Source organism: Antrostomus carolinensis, unplaced genomic scaffold (genome assembly GCF_000700745.2).
Source record: "Antrostomus carolinensis isolate BGI_N321 unplaced genomic scaffold, ASM70074v2 scaffold7282, whole genome shotgun sequence".
NCBI lineage: Eukaryota > Metazoa > Chordata > Aves > Caprimulgiformes > Caprimulgidae > Antrostomus > Antrostomus carolinensis.
This window is the reverse complement of record NW_010301555.1, coordinates 43827-60449: the sequence shown is the minus strand read 5'-3', so window position 1 is coordinate 60449 and position 16623 is coordinate 43827. Positions and strand designations below refer to the sequence as shown.

The window sequence follows — 16623 nt, the reverse complement described above, 5'->3', positions numbered from 1 at the left end:
CCTTCACTGAGGACAGAGCCTCCACAACCCTGAGTGGCCAGTCCAGCAGCCTGGCCAGCAGCAAGGCACAATGACCAGAGCTGTGATTTTTGTCCCCAGCAGCCTCTTCCCACAGCCCTGCTCTCTCAGGATGCCTCTGGCCAGCCTCGCTGGGATGTTTCATAACAGCCTGGCCCCAGCACTCAATCTCCCAGCTTGTCTGGGCACCAGTGCCACCACCCAGCACTAGCAAGGAGGATTCAGTGCTTCCTGCTGCCCCAAGACTCCTCCATCACCCCCTGTGCCTTGGCATCCCTCTGCAACCCTGAAGCTGCCTCCCACCCCATCCCTGTGCGGAGCCAGCCCATCCCCGAAGCCTCTGCTCCCCAGGGACTGCTCTGTGCTGCGGCCCCACACGCTCCTGCCTCACACTCCAGGGCTCTCCACGATGGAGGAGGAATATTTGGACAGCAGAGGCCAGACAGAGAGAAATGCCCTGACATTTTGGGACACTCAAGCGTCCTCTCTCTTGCATCCCAATTGCTATAATGCAGATCTAATAGTAATACATCCAACACAGAATTAAGTTTAATCTCTAAACAAGACTTAAACACAGTTGCACACTGTCCTAAGCTCTAGCAGAAAATTACAGGGTCTGTCCATGGGCTCTCCTGGGTCCTACAGGATTTCCTCCCTCTGTCACCCCTGTCCCTCTCGCAGACCCAAAGCCAGTCCAGGGAGCAGAGGTGTTCCTGTCTCCACACTGAGCTGAGCAGAGAGGCAAGGAGGCTTCACTGATCTTTGCATGGTCCTGGATGAAGATCTGACAAATGGAGATGACCACAGGGATGTAAACACATCCTGCAGCCCCACAGACACACACTTTGCTCCACCATCCATCACGTAAAGGGCACTGGGCTTTGGCCAGGCTATTTTCACTGGCAGGAACAAATACGTATTAGCCTGTTAATTAAACAGCAGCCAAGCTGGACGCGGACATGATTGAGCCACGAGGACCTTTTAATTCAATGTGAATTTATAGAAGGGGCCTCTCCATGGAAAAGTAGCCCTTGGGCTTCATGGAGAGGCAGAAGCTGCTGGCTTGGATGTGTGGATTGGCAGGACAGGCAGCGGGGCTGCAGGGTGTCCTGCGATGGAGACAGGCAAGATAAGGAGATAGAATTATATAAAGAGATATAAAGTCAGTCTGAAAGGCCCATGTTGTGGATGGACGCCCCTCCAGAAAGGCTTTTTGGCCATCAAAGAGTATTTGGAACCATTTCTGACTTTGAGGTCTCATCCCCAGAGCTCCTGCCCTTGTCTCTCTGGCCCTGGATGGTGATTCCCTTCCCAGCAGGAGCTGAGCAGGTTTCTGCTGGGCACAGTCTCTCCTGGGAGGGACACAGTAAGTCACACAGCCCAGGGAAGCATCACAGGGCTCTCAACCCAGGAGCATCTTAGGATGCACCACTCACAGCCATGTCTTGCTCTCTCTCCCCTCTGGATTCTGAAAACACCTTTTTCTGAACACAGTCCTATCACAGCAGGCACTCAAGGACTTTTCAAAGTGACTTTGTATACAGCCTTTCTGACCCCAAGATCTGAAAAGAAAATGTTTTACAATGGAAGGACAACAACGTGTGGAGGAACTCTGCCTTGGGCAGGGGAGATGGCTGAAGGTTTTGTATAAGCAGACCAGAGTATCAGGAGATGCTGAGAGCGCAGGAACAGACACAGCGGAGACATGGCCGATGGGATACAAGAGCTGGAGACACAGCCCAGGGTGGACACAGAAAATCCTTGCTTTGGAGCTGACAGTCCCACTGAGACCCAACCCAACACAAAGCAGCAAAGCCCTTCAAAGGAGGTGGGCTGGACATTCAGGCTGCCAGCCCTAGAACTATTCCTCAATATCAGAAGGAAATAAATCAAAATCAGCAGCACCACCAATCTCTCAGCACAAGTAGAGGCCACCCCACTTTGGATGCCTTTAGATGAGGTGCTTAGAAAAGCCACCAGAGTGGGAAGGAAGCACTGGGACATGGTCCTTCAGGAGGCTGGTAAGAACAGGAGAGCCATGTACTGCTCAGGAAGGAACTAGGTACAGCAGCTCTTGCCTTAGCACAGACCTTCTTGTGCAGTTCCCCCAACAATAAGATGTAAAACCCTCCAGCCTGACAAACCCTTCAATCCCACTCCCCTCCTTCCACCACATCCACACTTATGGAGCCAGAGACTCTCAGGTTTGGCAGCCCAGGGTGAGGGACCAAGAGACACATCAGCATTGAGCAGCCCCCGGGGGGGAGTCTGGGCTTAATGAAATCAGCTCTTGGGGAACCTGCTCCTGAATTTCCTGAGCTCCAGTGCACGACAGGCTGCCCGGGGGTCACATATTCAGATCTTGCTTGGGGTAAAACAGACAAGTGTCACCTCCTGCCAGCTGGCACCACACATATCTCTCTGTGCAAGCAATTCTTGGGACAGAAGGAGCAATTATTCTCTCTGCTCTCTCCTTTAAAAGGGCTTTTTTCATGGCAGTGACCTGGTGTGCTATGTTTCTTTACAGGACCTGACTGCAAAAGCAGTTGTAGGGGTGCAGGGGAGACCCAGCCTCACCTGAAGATCTGGAGGTGGGGTTTGGGGCAGGAGCAGAGTCATAGGGTGGTTATAGGATCAGAGGAGCTGGAAAAACCCAGAGCAATTATCAGGAGCATTGGATTAGACCCAAAGCACCACAGAGAGAGAAAAAATAACAGAGGGGAGGACGGGGGGTGGTGGTGTTACGGACAGAAGCCATAATTTTGTGGGGCATCAGCACCCACGCTGACCTGCGAGCAAGGAAGGGGGAAAGATGGGGTCCAAGCTACTCCATCCCCTGTGCCCAGCACCGTGCATTCCCCATCACTCACCCTCTGCTGACAATGAGGCGCAGGGCATCCAGGTTGCCGTGGTAGGCAGCCCATAGGGTCGGGGTCATGCCATCCTCGTCCGGTGAGTTCAGGTCCTTCTTGGTGGCTTCCTTCAGGAGGTCCAGGTACCCATCCCGGGCTGCTCGGTGGTACTGGTCGTTCATGGTGTGAAATGGTCCCCGGGTGAGTGCATGAGTGCCCAGGGGGGCTCAGAGGATGGGCATGGATGTGGGGAAGGGGGAGCTGCCAGGAGGGCCCAGCTCGTCTCGCTCAGCTCCACTCCGCTGTGCCAGGACACCTGAGAAGTCCTGGCTGGGGAGGCAGGAGCTCCTCCAAGCTCCAGCCTAGCTCTCCAGCGCTTCCCCTGGGTCCTAAGCATCCTCCGGCCCTCCTCGCAGCAAACCCTTCACGCATCAGCTCCGCTGCACATTAAAAGCTCCAATTAAACAGCATCACTGAGTGGTGCTCAGCGGAGCATGGGCCATGCAGTGACAGCTCACCAGGTCTATGTGTCCCCTCAGCAGAGCCAGCTGCCAGAAAAGCTCATGGGTCCTATCCTGCCCCATACCCCTGCATGTCCCTTGCTGTAGCCACCCCATCTCGAGTGAGGGTTGGCAGCAGCTGGAGGAGAAAGCGTGGGCTGATGGATCATCAGCCCCTGGTGCCTCCACTCACAGCCCCTCAGAGCCGGGCAGCAGCAGGGACATGGAGGGATGCTCCTGCTCCGTGCAGGGATGGCTGAGAGCAGGTGGGTGACTGCTCCTGATTTTAAAGCAACACTGAGGGTGTTTACAGCTTGGTTTGGGGTTTTTTTTTTAAATATATATTCATACATATACACACACACACACATATATACATATATATATGTATATCACTATATATATATATATATATATATATCTCTTATTGTCACTAGGAAGACGATATTGTCACTAGGAAGACAACAGCAGACCCAGCCATCATCCCTGTCCCCCACCTACCCTGCCTGTGCCCACAGGACTCAGCTTTCTAGGGAACTGCACAACAAACTGCACAACAGGCGTCTGTGATAACCCAGAGTAACTCATATCAGCTGGAAAAATTCCCTTCCTCACCCTCTCTCCCTCTTTGGAGATGGAAAAACCCCCTTAAACCAAACTCACTCCTGTCTGTAGCTCGGTACTTCTGCCATGATGGGCAGGAGGGGCAATGTTTGGTCTTCAGTGTGTTTTCTGCTGACACAGCATTTCTGGGTGCAGTGAGCCCTGCAGAGCCGGATGGCCCCAGGCGATGCCTCCGGCTCAGGATTCCCAGCCCTGGGCACCCTCTGCTGTCAGGTGAGATGGAGCTGAGCCTGGATGTTGACCAAAGGACGTGGCTCTCATGGCACATTGTGCCAAACAGTGAATCTCACCGAGGAGGAATTTCCTGCTGCTCTCTTGGGGGTTTTACCTATCATGTCCTGGGGATGGAGATGTCCAGGGCTGGACCCTTCGTCAGGGAAAGCACAGCCACGGGGCAGGGTTTGGTGGGGGGGGAAAAGGCAGATCCAGGAGATGGATGAGAGAGAGAAAAGAGAGTGGAAAAATGGGGAAAAACTGAAAGAGAGCAGCAGAGAAGGCTGGAAGGTGATGAGCAGAGAGGGGGGAAACCAGAGAGCAACACAGCTTATTCTTGTAAGGAAAAAAATGCCCCGAGACAGCAGAGTGGCCCCAAAGCAGTTCCAGGTGCACCCACAAAAGCTGCCGTGATTAACCCCTGGGTGACTGACATGGAGTCACCTTTCTGGCTGCCTGGGGACACCAGTAAGTGCCCCAGAGGGAGGGTCCACTCCCAAACAGTTCACTCGCATCAACAGATTGAGACTCACCCGCTCAGCCTCCCTGGAGGAGCCCTGACGGGATGTTCTAAACACGGAGGTATTTGGTGCTGGGAACCTCCAAGATGAAAAGCAGCATAGTAACGTCTGCAATTCATTACCAACATTATTTAATGATTCTTGTATTATTACTAATTAAGCTTGTTATGCTGTATGGTGACTGCCAGGGGGGGACTGGGAACATTGCCCAAGGCAGCAGACGCTCTCTCCTCTCTTGCTGGCTGTTAAGGAGAAAAGAGGGAGGATAAATCAGTGCATTTAGTGCTGAGGGAGACTCTGAACTTCTGACCTCTGCAAAACATCACCATCATCAGCTCAGATTCACAGCACAGGGGTCTGGGCTTCCCCTGGGAAAGGCTACAGATTGAGAAAAGATCAACCACTCACCTCATGGAGAAGCTCCTCAGATCAGCAGACTCAGTACTGCTTGTGGCAGCCGGCTGGTGGCAGCATGGGAAAGACACATGGAGGTCTCCCTGGGTGGCAGAGTAGGTCCTCATGTCTCCTTCACCATCCCACATAGTTCAGTTTGATATTCTCCCTGTAGTGCTGCAGGAAGGAGCATAGTGGTGAGCAGGCAGGAATGGGACTGAAATGCCCACCAAACTGCCCCATCTCTGGGCTTGTCCCAGAGGAGGCAAGCAGCAGATATATGTCCAAAAGAAGTGTCCTCATGAAGGAATAAAATTTGTCCCCATCCACTCAGAACTGCCCTGGGCTCCCCTATCTCCCCCACCAAAATATAACAGCTGGAGGTAAAAGAGATCTTGAGCAAAATCTCTCCCTTCACCTGGCAAATGTTTGGATCCCACCTGCACCATGGTTTGTAACACAGCTTCTTCCTCCTTGAAAGGTGAGAAGTTAAGCTCCTGAAGGCCAGAGAAAGGTGATCCCATCCTGAAAAGTCAAAGGCAGTGCGTCACCAACGGGGAACATGGATTCCAGGTCCCAAATCCTGCCCAATTCTAGTACAAAACCTTCCTTAATCTTGGCACCATGGGTGGGAAAAGATTGAGCTGCCCTTAACATTGAAGAGCTACAAGTGCAAATTTCTTCCTTTCCCTCAAAAACATTCCATGCATAGAGCGTTCTGATGGGAATAGCTCAGGGTGAGGCACAACATTTACTGTGCTCAGTTAACCAGAAAGCCAAGCCCAAAATTACCAGCAAAGATAAATTCATCACCTAAACCATCTTCTCTCAAGGGAACAGATCTCGTGCCTGCAGGTAGGTGGGTTTTATGGGGTGGCTTTGCTCTATGATGACTGTGACCTTGCGACCGAGCGGTCCGTGCCATGCTTAGCAGTGTTGTCATCTCATGTCCTCCCCGGGTAAATAACCCTTATCTCCTCATCTCTCTCTTGCTTCCCCAAAATCAGCTATTGCACAAAATGGATCACATGAGTTTCTCTGAGAAGCCCATGAAGAATTGCTGTCAGCTCCAGACATGGTATAAATCACAGAGACATCCCAACGGGTATAAATTCTTTGGCTGACCAAGCTGCAGCAACGGGGAAACTTCTCCAACAGCCTGGCAAAAGCAGAGATTTGGATTCGAGGCAGCAGAACAGGTTGGTGGAATGGCTTTGTTTGAATAGTTAATTTGCTTTATTTCAGGCTTTTCATTGAGAATCAATGAAGTCCCAACCTTGGCACAGGCAAGAGGCTTTAGAGGGAGTGACAGTGGAAATAGCTCACATCCTTCTTGCAGGGGTTGGTTTAAACCATGATGTGATGTTCCAAAGACTCACAGAGCTTTCTTACCTTTCAGTGGCCTGTTCCTCAGCCAGGAAGTATGACAATTTCTCAGAATGTTTAGTGGTTGACATTTAGAAATCAAATTACATTGGCCATTTGCCCCAGGATATTTAATCCTGTGAGTGCTTTTCTGGTGCTTTCCCAGTAACTTGCATCAATAAACATCTAAATATTGTGTGACAAGTTACACATGCTTAGTTAAACTGACCTGCCATCTCCCCAAGCAAAAGTGTCTTAAGCAAGAACGCAGTCTTCGGGGAACCGGGAAGAGAAAGGTTGAAAATGAGCTCATCCCTCCTTTTGTGCTCCTTGTCTCATCCTTCCCCATTCCTCTGATACGTCCTCTCCTCCTCATCACATGTCCTGATTTGGTCCAGCCCCGGATTATTCAAAATGAAGTGACACTTCTCATTCATGGGGCTCTCCTCCCAACAGCATTAACTCTCAGCTAAGGCATTAGCTGAACCATGACCGAAGAGCTCGTGCGGAAGGACAGCGAGATCAGACACCCCAACTCCAGCATGGGCTGTGGACAGAAGGATGACAAAGCCAGCTTGGCTTCAAGCCAGATAGTGTCTTTCAGCCACCAGTCTCATCAGCCTCCCTCCACTCCTGCCTCCAAGGAAGTGTGGAAGAAGGGAGGCCGCATGTTCTCCATCCTCCTGGCCGTGCACTTGGCCCTGCTGGCCTGCACACTGGTGAGCAGCGGGGCTTTTGAGAAGATTGCTGTGCATGATTACGACGTCTTCTTCCTGTTGACTGTCATGATGTTGATAGTCATTGTATGGATCATCTTCTACCTCGTCGGCACCTCCCGGTGCCCAGATGCCATCCTCTGCAAAGACTCCCACGCTGGGCCCGTCTGGCTGAGAGGTAGGAGCTCTTGGAGGGCTAGGGATGGAGGTGAGATGCAGGGTAGACAATTCATGGGGGGATCAGTTACTACAAGGGAAACAGCAATCACCTGGGGCAGAGCGTCCTCCTCCTATGCTAGGGCACAGCATCATGCCCTGCTTCAGCAGATGAGCTCCTCACCCCTCCCGCCAGGTCTCCCATTATCCACAAGGACTCTTGGTACTTCACACCAGGTTCCTTCCCAGCCTTGCCATTGCTCTTGCAAGAGTTATTAGCCCCAGTCAGAGTAGAGGGTTGCTTGAAAATCCTTTCCAGCCAAAATTATTGTACAATTCTGTTGGTGCCAAGACAATTTGGGTGCTGGGAGAGGAAAAACAGAGGTAGAAGCAAAGCCACTCCATGGCAATAGTTCCTCTTCTTCCACTCAGCTCTCTGCATTAGCCCACATGTGTATACATCTGTCCAACACAGATATTTTGGTTCCTTAACAGGAGGCCTGATCCTATTTGCTATTTTCAGCCTTGTCATGGATGTGTTCAAAATAGGATATTACTCGAGCTTCTACAGCTGCCTGTCTGCAATCAAAATAATCTACCCCATTGTGCAAGCAATATTCGTGGTCGTCCAGGTGAGATGGTTGTGCTCTGTCTCGGGGAGGGGCAGAGAGACAGAACCACCAGTGGAAGGAGCTCTGATCTCACACACAGTTCAACTTCCCCTGCAGCAAATACAAGGGGCTTAATTCAGCCTCCACCCAGCCCACATCATCTCCCTCCAGCCACAACTTCCAGCTCTGGCAACTCACTTTAAGGCACTGATTTAAACTTGTTCCCATCCTGTGATATTTTGGCTTGTACCAGGATGGCTTATCATAAACTCAAAGCAGCTCCCATCCAGCCAGGTCTCCTTTCCCATGAAGGACAGAGAACAAGGAGGACAGTGAGGGGAGGAACTGCCTCACAGTTTGAAGTCCCTACACAGAGGACCATCTGCTCTGGGACAATACCAAGGAGGGAAGAGGTTAAATAGGAATAAGTTAGACAGGAACAGGGGCTGGCTCCTGGCAGGAGCAAAGACAGAACATACCACATCTAGCAAATGGCCAGGACTATGGGCTAGTGGGCTGGGCCCAGACGGACCCAAGTGAAAGAGGCTCCAGCTTGCTCTCTGCTGAGCAGGGACATCCCTACTTCAGAGTGATGTGATTTGCTTTCTTGCTTTGTTGGAAATAATGATTTCCTCTCTTGCCCCTGCCAGACATACTTCCTGTGGATCTCTGCCAAAGACTGCATCCACGTGCACCTGAACATTACCAGGTGAGCACTGCTACTCTTTGAATCCCACCGGTCCAGGAGACCTGGGCCACCACAAACCTGCTGCACTCTCTCACACAGCTAAAATGTAACAAAGGGATAATCCCACCTCCCTAATTCTGGACAAAACTAAACCTGCCAAGTCTCCAGCTAGCCTTTAATCCCAGCTCAAGCAGTTGAGGTTTATGACCTATGACTCTAGCAGGGTTGGGATTACACTCACGAATACAAACATTACTCAAAGTAGATTAGTATTAAATAAATAATTAGCATTAAATAAAATGTTTCATAGCTGACTTTTGCTTTCCTGGGAAATACAATGATGCAGCAGGCAAGCCTCAGGCTAAAACAAGATCTTGTCCACTTTTGCAAGACTGGATCAACGGGAGCCCAACCCAGACCTGTTAATCTATTCGCTATTGAGAATCTCTTCCAAAACCAACATGAGGAATCAGGCCTTGCTAATACCCATGAGCATGAACAAAAGATAGGGAAATTTTTTTGAGCAGCAAAGCAAGGGTCAGGATTTCTAGTCTTCACTACTGCAGAGACCTTACACCACTTCAGGCAGCTCCCACAGACCCCCTGAGCACGTACATATCTATAGCATGGGTGGGAGCAATAGGACCTAGAGTCATTGCTTGAATCTCATGACGTCCCTCCTTCTTCTGCAGGTGCGGCTTGATGCTGACACTGACTACAAATTTAGCGGTGTGGATGTCAGCAGTGACAGATGAGTCTGTTCACAAAGCGCATTCAAAGTTGAAGAAGAACGTGACAGAGGAAATCTTCAGGTGGCTCCTGAAAGGTAATCTCCTCATTTGTGGAGCTGTCTGGTCCAGGGAGGGAGCCCAAGAGGTAGAAGTTGTTCTACAAGTAGGTTTTATCCCTTTTCAGAAGGCCTACGTAGAGCTGAAAGTTCCTTTAACAGAGCTGGTATGTCAAAAGCCCTGTCCTAATGTTCAACTCTTAACATGTATCACAGAGGGGTCAGGAAGGTGGAAGTCCCTGTAGAAATGGGGTGGAAATAAAGGGAAGGAAAAGAGAGATTTAATTTGCCACCTAACTTCTTCAGAAAAAACATGAGCACCACAAAGCTGAGGTTGAAGTGTCCTTGTTTTCAAAGCGGGCATGTATTCTTCTGTCCTTGGTCTTGTTTTTCACTGACCTAAGGATCCAGTTCTTCAGGGCTGCTAAGTGCTGGCTCTTTGTTTTAATACCACTGCATCTATGTGCTTTTATCTTGTTTCAGTGGGAATGAGAAGTAGCTCAGCTGAAGAATGCAATTGCAACAGCCAAATCTGCCAGATCTTCAAGAACGGTTACTTTTGGCTGTACCCCTTTAACATTGAATACAGTCTCTTTGCCTCTGCCATGGTCTATGTCATGTGGAAGAACGTTGGACGCTTCATAGACCACCATTCCCACCACATTCCCCGCCTGAAGTTCAGGCTTTTCCGAAGGACCTTCTTTGTAGGCATCGTGTTGGGCCTCATCATTCTGGCGAGTGGTCTGGGAGTCCTTGTTCTTTATGAGGTGCAGGTAAATTCCAGCACTGAATCCAGCAAGAAGAACCAAGCACTCACCATGTACTACATCTTCAACATTGTTTGCCTTGGTCTGATGTCCCTTGTCTGCATTGGTGGCTCTGTCATCTACCGGCTCGACAAGAGAGACATGGATCGGCACAAGAACCCAACCAGAACCCTGGACGTGGCCCTCCTCATGGGTGCAGCCTTAGGGCAATATGCTATTTCTTACTACTCCATTGTGGCCATTGTAGCCAGCACACCAAGGGACACTATCAGTGCACTCAACCTCACCTATGCCCTCCTAATGATTGCTCAACACACCTTCCAGAACATCTTCATTATCGAAGGCCTTCATCGGCAACCCCCCAAGGAAGATCACAAGCATGATTCTCACCAGAAGGATCTCTATGGACTCACCTTTGTCAACGTCAATGCAGTGTCCCTCCGTGTGCCCTACAGTGACAGCACCTTGGCACCTAGCCCTGCCCCTGGCGCTGAAGCCATCCATCCTTCTGACCTCGTGCGGTCCCTCACCATCCCCAAGAAGATGAACTGGAGGAGGAAGCTCTTAAGGGAGATCTCCATGTTCCTCCTGCTGAGCAATATCATAGTGAGTACATGCAGAGAGAAGACATTGTCAGGGTGGGGGGAGAGGGTGGCAGGCACAAGGGAGAAGTGTCTGTGAAGGAAAGGACGTGGCCCATGGAAAAACAATCCCTTCTGTGCCTCCAATATACCAGGAACACACTTCCCCACACCTGTATGTGCTGGTAGCTGTGATTCCCTGGTCACTTCAAAGGAAGAGCAACTGTCCTGGAGTTAAGAGATTTTAGGGTTAAGGCTGTCACAAGAGGCTGTCATCACCAGAATATCAGCCAGTGAAATCGATGGGTAAAGGAGGAGAATCAGTTCCAGTATCTGTACTGGGTATTAGTGGATATGTAGAGCAGCTTATTAAAAGCAATAAAATACATTCAACTCTTCTCTCACACCCCCAAAGAAAGGGTGTAACGTGACAGATACCTGAGGTGAAATCTGGGTTTTCTTGAGAAATGGCAGCATTACTCTTCTCAAAACCCAAAGCCTAGGAGCCCAAACCCCAATCCCAGTTGCTGTGAGGAGAAACTGGTCACTGACTTCACTTGGGGCTTCCACTTTCACAAGAAGCCCAGGGACTGCAGCTCCCTGCAAAAGAACTGAAGGATTACAGCTGCACCTCAAAAGAAGCCAAGCACAGGTTGTGTCTCTAGAGACCTTCCAAATCCCCAACTAGTCAGTCCCATCGTGTCCTCACCTAATTTTACACCTAAGCTCACAAAGAATGGGCTGACAACCCCCATGCAACAAGTTGGCTGGTCTCCTGAGCTCAGCGCACACAACCAAGCCTGGGGAGACTAAGCTGCTGCCAGCTCAGTCCTACCCATGCTTGCTCCATCCAAAGAGTTTCAACAGGCCAGGTTCATGCTAACACACAACACGCTGAAGTTCTTCCCCTGTTGAGTGCTTCAACCTTTGGTTCCAGCCTGTCTTTGAGCATGAATCGAAACTAGGCTTAGGGTACAACACTAGATCAAACTTTTGATGTAAACACAGGTTCCCAGCATTGGTCCCTCGCTCAGAAGGTCGCTCTTTTCCCATCTCTCTGTAGCTGTGATTGCAGGTGCTTACTGTACCCCACACCTTCCTAATGCCACTGTTATTCTCCCTTTTCCTTGATCAGCTCTGGATCATGCCAGCGTTTGGTGCCCGGCCCCAGTTTGACAATGACACAGAACTGAACTTCTATGGTGATTCCATGTGGCCAGCTATTGTGGACATTTGCCTGCCCTTTGGGATCTTCTACCGAATGCATGCGGTGGCCAGTTTGCTGGAGGTCTACATCATGTCCTAAAGAACTTTCTTGCCAGGAAGATGAGATCCTCCTCAACCAATCCACATTTTTTTCTTACCCCGGGGCTGGGAGACTGCCCAGATATCCTGAGGGGTCCCCAGCACTGCCTGAATCATGTCCCTTTGCAGTGTTGGGGCATTTATGAACCATCAGTGAAGATCATCCAAACATAATCCAGATTTTATTTTTGCTACTTGTGTGTGGATGTGCATGTGTGTGTGTCTGAAGTTCTTAAAGCTTAAAAGAAAAACAAAGGGATAAAAAGGATGGTGTTCCGAGTAGGACCATGGTAATTACCCTTGGTTATTACCCTTGGTTCATGCAAGGAGCCTCGCCTTCCATGCCACTGAGGTACTCTCCAGTGGGTGCTCAGCACCCTTGGCCAGCCAGTGCCTGTCTGCACACAGAGACCCGGTGGGTATGAAGGGCTGATGCAGGTGTGGAAGGCAAAGAAAGAGAAATCAGCTTCTGGTACGGCCAGTCAGAAACCACTCCCCTGCAGAGATGTGAAAAACAAACTGGTGACCACCAAAGGCTTTGAGAAACATTTTCTTGTTCCCCTCTGTATTGCCCATTTCTATAGGTTCTCCACCCCTCCCTTGACCCTTCCCTGCTGTTTTCCTTCCTCCACGGGGAGGCATCACTGCTGCCGAGTGGTTTTTCTCACTGCAGCCTCCTCCTCCTCCACAGCTCAGGTCAGATTTACAGAAGATCTGTGCATGTGGTCCTGGGCTGGCCCTGATACAGGATTGCACTTTTTTCCCCCCTAGTTTTCCTGAATCTGGGATCAAGGGCCATAAAGATCCTCTGGGCAATACAGTCTGGGGAATGACAGAGATTTGGTTTTCTTTCTTTCTTTCTTTCTTTTTTTAAATAGATAATGATTTTTTTAATATATGACCATTTTTGTATGCAGTTATTTATTGATTTTCTCTGTAATACTGAACTCCTGAAGGGATCTTCTGTGCCCTATGACCCAGAAACCAATCCAATGTGATGGCTAATTTGATCTCCCACGCCCTGAAGGGATGCTTGAGCTGCACCTGTGAGCCCAGCCCCAGCACCCAGACAGGTTTCTGGGTGCCTGCAGCTCTCCATGAACCACACTATGGTTGAGGGGGATTTCAGAGCAGGACTCCTGGGCTGTAGGAGGTAGAAATGGGCCCCCTCTGCTACATCCAAACTCCAAACAGAGCCTCAGAAAGCCCATGTCACCAGGATGGGAGGGTGCACGCTGGAACAGCACAGCTGAGCTTTGTCTGTACCCTGAGACATCGGGGTTTATTGTTCCAATAAAGAACACTGCAGAGGTGGCAGAAACCATCAAGCCTTTTCCTTGGGATGTGCGTGCATCTGCCAAAGAAAAAGACATAATAAATGGAAATCACGATACTTGAAATGGAGTGATGTGATTTTCCACCTGATGGCCCAGACTGCCAGCCCAAGCTCACACCTTTCAAACCACCTTTCCCCTCAAACCCTAGATCGCCAAACCAGAAGGGACCAGTGCCTCTGGCTGGTCTGCCTAGAGAGAATGAGGCTGAGGGGAGACCTTCTGGCTCTCTGCAACTCCCTGAAATGAGGGTGGAGAGAAGTGGGGGTGGGTCTGTTCAACCAAGGAACAAGTGACAGGACAAGAGGAAATGGCCTCAAGTTGCACCAAGGGCAGTTGAGATGGGATGTGAGGAAGAATTTCTTTACTGAAAGGGTTCTGAGGCATTGGAAGGGGTTGCCCAGGGCAGTGGTGGAGTCCCCATCCCTGGAGGGATTGAAGAGTCGTGTAGACACAGTGCTGAGGGACATGGGTCAGTCGGGGACTTGTCAGTGTTGGGTTCATGGTTGGCCTCGATGATCTGAAAGAACTTTCAATCTGGACAGTTCTGTGACACCAGCCTGTCTGCCAGCAGCCTTTTCCTGAGGCAGATGAGGTAAATCCTGACTCCCCCTGCCCTCAGAGGACCTCACTGATCGAGCACCTCTGGGTTGGGTCAATCCTTCCCTTCCCCAACCTGGGAACAACCTCTCCCAGCCCCACTGATCCAGGAAAGACCTGGCTCTATTTTTGCCATTGATCTGGTAAAGATACAATCTCTCCCTGGAGACTTCACCTTTCATAAAACAAAAGCCTAACTAATTTTAACTGCAGGAGCCACAGATTAGGTCAGGAAAGAGACGTAAGCAGTGCACAGACGTCAGTCTCATGTACAGCCCTAAACATTGTTTTAGCCCAAGCTGCTGAGCCCAGATGGAGGCAGAAAACACTCGTAGTCACCTACCTGGTTCCTGGGGGCACACTGGGTTTTCCTCATACACATTCTTGCCAGTGCCTGGTCCCAGGTTCCCAGGGCTGGGCGCACTGAGCCAGGCAGGGCAGAGTTTGAACTGCTCTTCTGTTCTGGACAGTAACCATTGGGGCACTTCTGAGGCTAAATAAACTCAGGATGAGTCTAACGAGAACCCCACGACAGCCCAAGCAGCACCAATACAGGCAATAATCTAAAATCAACCACTCCAGGGTGCTGGGTCCGCAGGAACTACAACACCCAACAACAAGCCATCACATTGGGACACACCAAAACACTCTGGGGACAGCACCAGATCAGCAAGGGCCCCTTGCTAACCTGAGGCATCTCCAGGCTGCAAGTGCAGGGTTGGAAGAGGTTTCCAGCCAAGGGATATGTTTTTCTCTTGCCCTCCAGCCACATACATGCACCCTGGGAGAGGCAGCAGAGAGGGAAATGGCCATCAGTGAACCCTGTCTAGATAGCCAAGAAAGGGGACGGGCAGAAAGTGAGCACCCACAAGTCCAAAAAGCAAAAAAATAAACCCTAAACCCTAAGAAAACCTCACTGGAAATGCAGGTCCTGCTGTGCGCTCAAGGATTGCCTACCTAGAAGGTATCAGCTCGTGGTCAGTTCATGTGCAAAGGGGTGATCTTCAAGGCTGATGGAGATCAGCCAAATGTCCCTGTGCAACTCCTCAGTGCAGCCAGTGTCCAAGGTGTGTCACCCAAACCTGGGTGCACCCCTGGAGCAGGCACTGCCATGTCCTAGTCACACAGAGCCGTGCCCTCCCGTGGGACCCCTCACTGCCAGGCGATGGGGCCAACCTGCTGCTGGCTGCTCCATCACTACGGACCCAGGACACATCTCTTCAGAGCCCAGGTAAACAGAGGGATATCTTTCCCTGGTGGAGGGTTTCACGAAGGGGGGAGAACACCCCAAACACAGAGCACCTGAAGGGGTCCTGCTAGCCAAGACCTGCTTGGTCCTTTGGAGACACATCCTCCTGGCAGATCCCTGTGGAAAAGCACTGCTCTTAGTTCCATCATCCATGCCTGGAAGGAGGGAAACTGCAGCACAGGAGCTGGGTGAACAGAAAGCCTGTGTCAGAGCAGAGAATGAGGCTGGGCCCCAAGGCCACCAACAGCTTCCTGCTAACTGCTCCTGCCATTGCATCAATTATGGAGCAGAGATCAGATCCTCATTAGGGGATGGGGAATGGGGACAATGATGTGCCTTGGGGTGACTGTTTAAATTGCAGCTGTTACAAATGAAGAGCTACAGGAAAGGAAAGGGCTGACCTGGTGCTCTCCTGTCCTTGCCAGGGGTTTCCAGGCTTGGTGGCTTTGGTATAAAAGCCACCTTAGCCTGCCAGGGAACTGAGGAGCTGCTGTGCTGCAGGAGTTTAGTAGAAGCACAGAACCCCACCAAGAAAAGTCACTCACCAAGCAATGCCAGGGTTAAGATGGACCAAGGATATACAAATCCAGCCCCAGGACTGGAGCCACTGCACGAGTGCTAAAAAGGTCCTGACCGAGATCCTGGCCTGAGGCACAACGGTGCCAGAGCCAGCAAGGGGGAGATAAAAGAGCAGGAGATAAAAATCCACTGTTCAGGGAAGGCCACAGCCAAGGCCAGAGCTGAGTCATCCCACCTTTGTCAGGGTTTCGCATCCCTTCCTCTGCTTCTTAATCATCTGTTATTTGAGGGCGAGTTTTGTTTTATTAAAAAAAAAAAAGAAAATACACCTTTTATCTGGGTGATTTGCTCTGAGGTGCGTCAGGGACAGGGGAGGAATCCAAGTTAATTATTACCTGTCAGTGTAGCAGCAGCTGGAAAGTGGATGCATGGAGAAGGTCACCAGGCTGGGGATGAGGGACAGGTTTACAGCACAAGGCAGGAGTTGGTGGGAGAGGAACACTTCCCAGGGATGAAGGCAGTGGTGCAACCTTGCTGATCCAGCAGCAAAGAGCAACTCAACACCATGAGGAGCTCAAAGCAACCTGCGCAGCGGGCGAGCAGGGAAAAAGCAGAGCCACACTTCCCACGTGGAGCCAGCACGTACCGGCAGCGAGGGGATGGAGCTGGGGCAGTGGGGCACGGCTCACCCTTGCCCACGTTGATGAGGCTCTTTACGGTCACCCCCAGAAGGTGCTCGCTCACCAGCCCCGCGGGTGACGTTGTGGGCGCAGGTATCAGCAGAGGAGAAGGAAGGGTGTGGGCTGGTCAGCGCGCCTCAAGGC

General features: G+C 50.8%; 2 protein-coding genes across 2 annotated transcripts in view; one reads left to right on the top strand and one right to left on the bottom strand.

Moving 5' to 3' along the window:
• The window catches only part of USH1G (USH1 protein network component sans), a 9043-nt gene extending 5991 nt beyond the window's left edge, over positions 1 to 3052 (bottom strand). Inside the window, exon 1 of the mRNA XM_010163502.1 lies at positions 2889 to 3052. Coding sequence (XP_010161804.1) covers positions 2889 to 3052 — 164 coding nt within the window. The remainder of the gene's footprint in view (positions 1 to 2888) is intronic.
• Positions 3053 to 6974: 3922 nt separating this feature from the next.
• On the top strand, positions 6975 to 12098 carry OTOP2 (otopetrin 2). The gene is made up of 6 exons (XM_010163501.1): positions 6975 to 7380; positions 7854 to 7990; positions 8620 to 8678; positions 9350 to 9483; positions 9928 to 10817; positions 11928 to 12098. The coding sequence occupies exons 1-6, from the start codon at positions 6975 to 6977 to the stop codon at positions 12096 to 12098; spliced, it is 1797 nt and encodes a 598-aa protein (XP_010161803.1).
• Positions 12099 to 16623: the final 4525 nt, after the last annotated feature.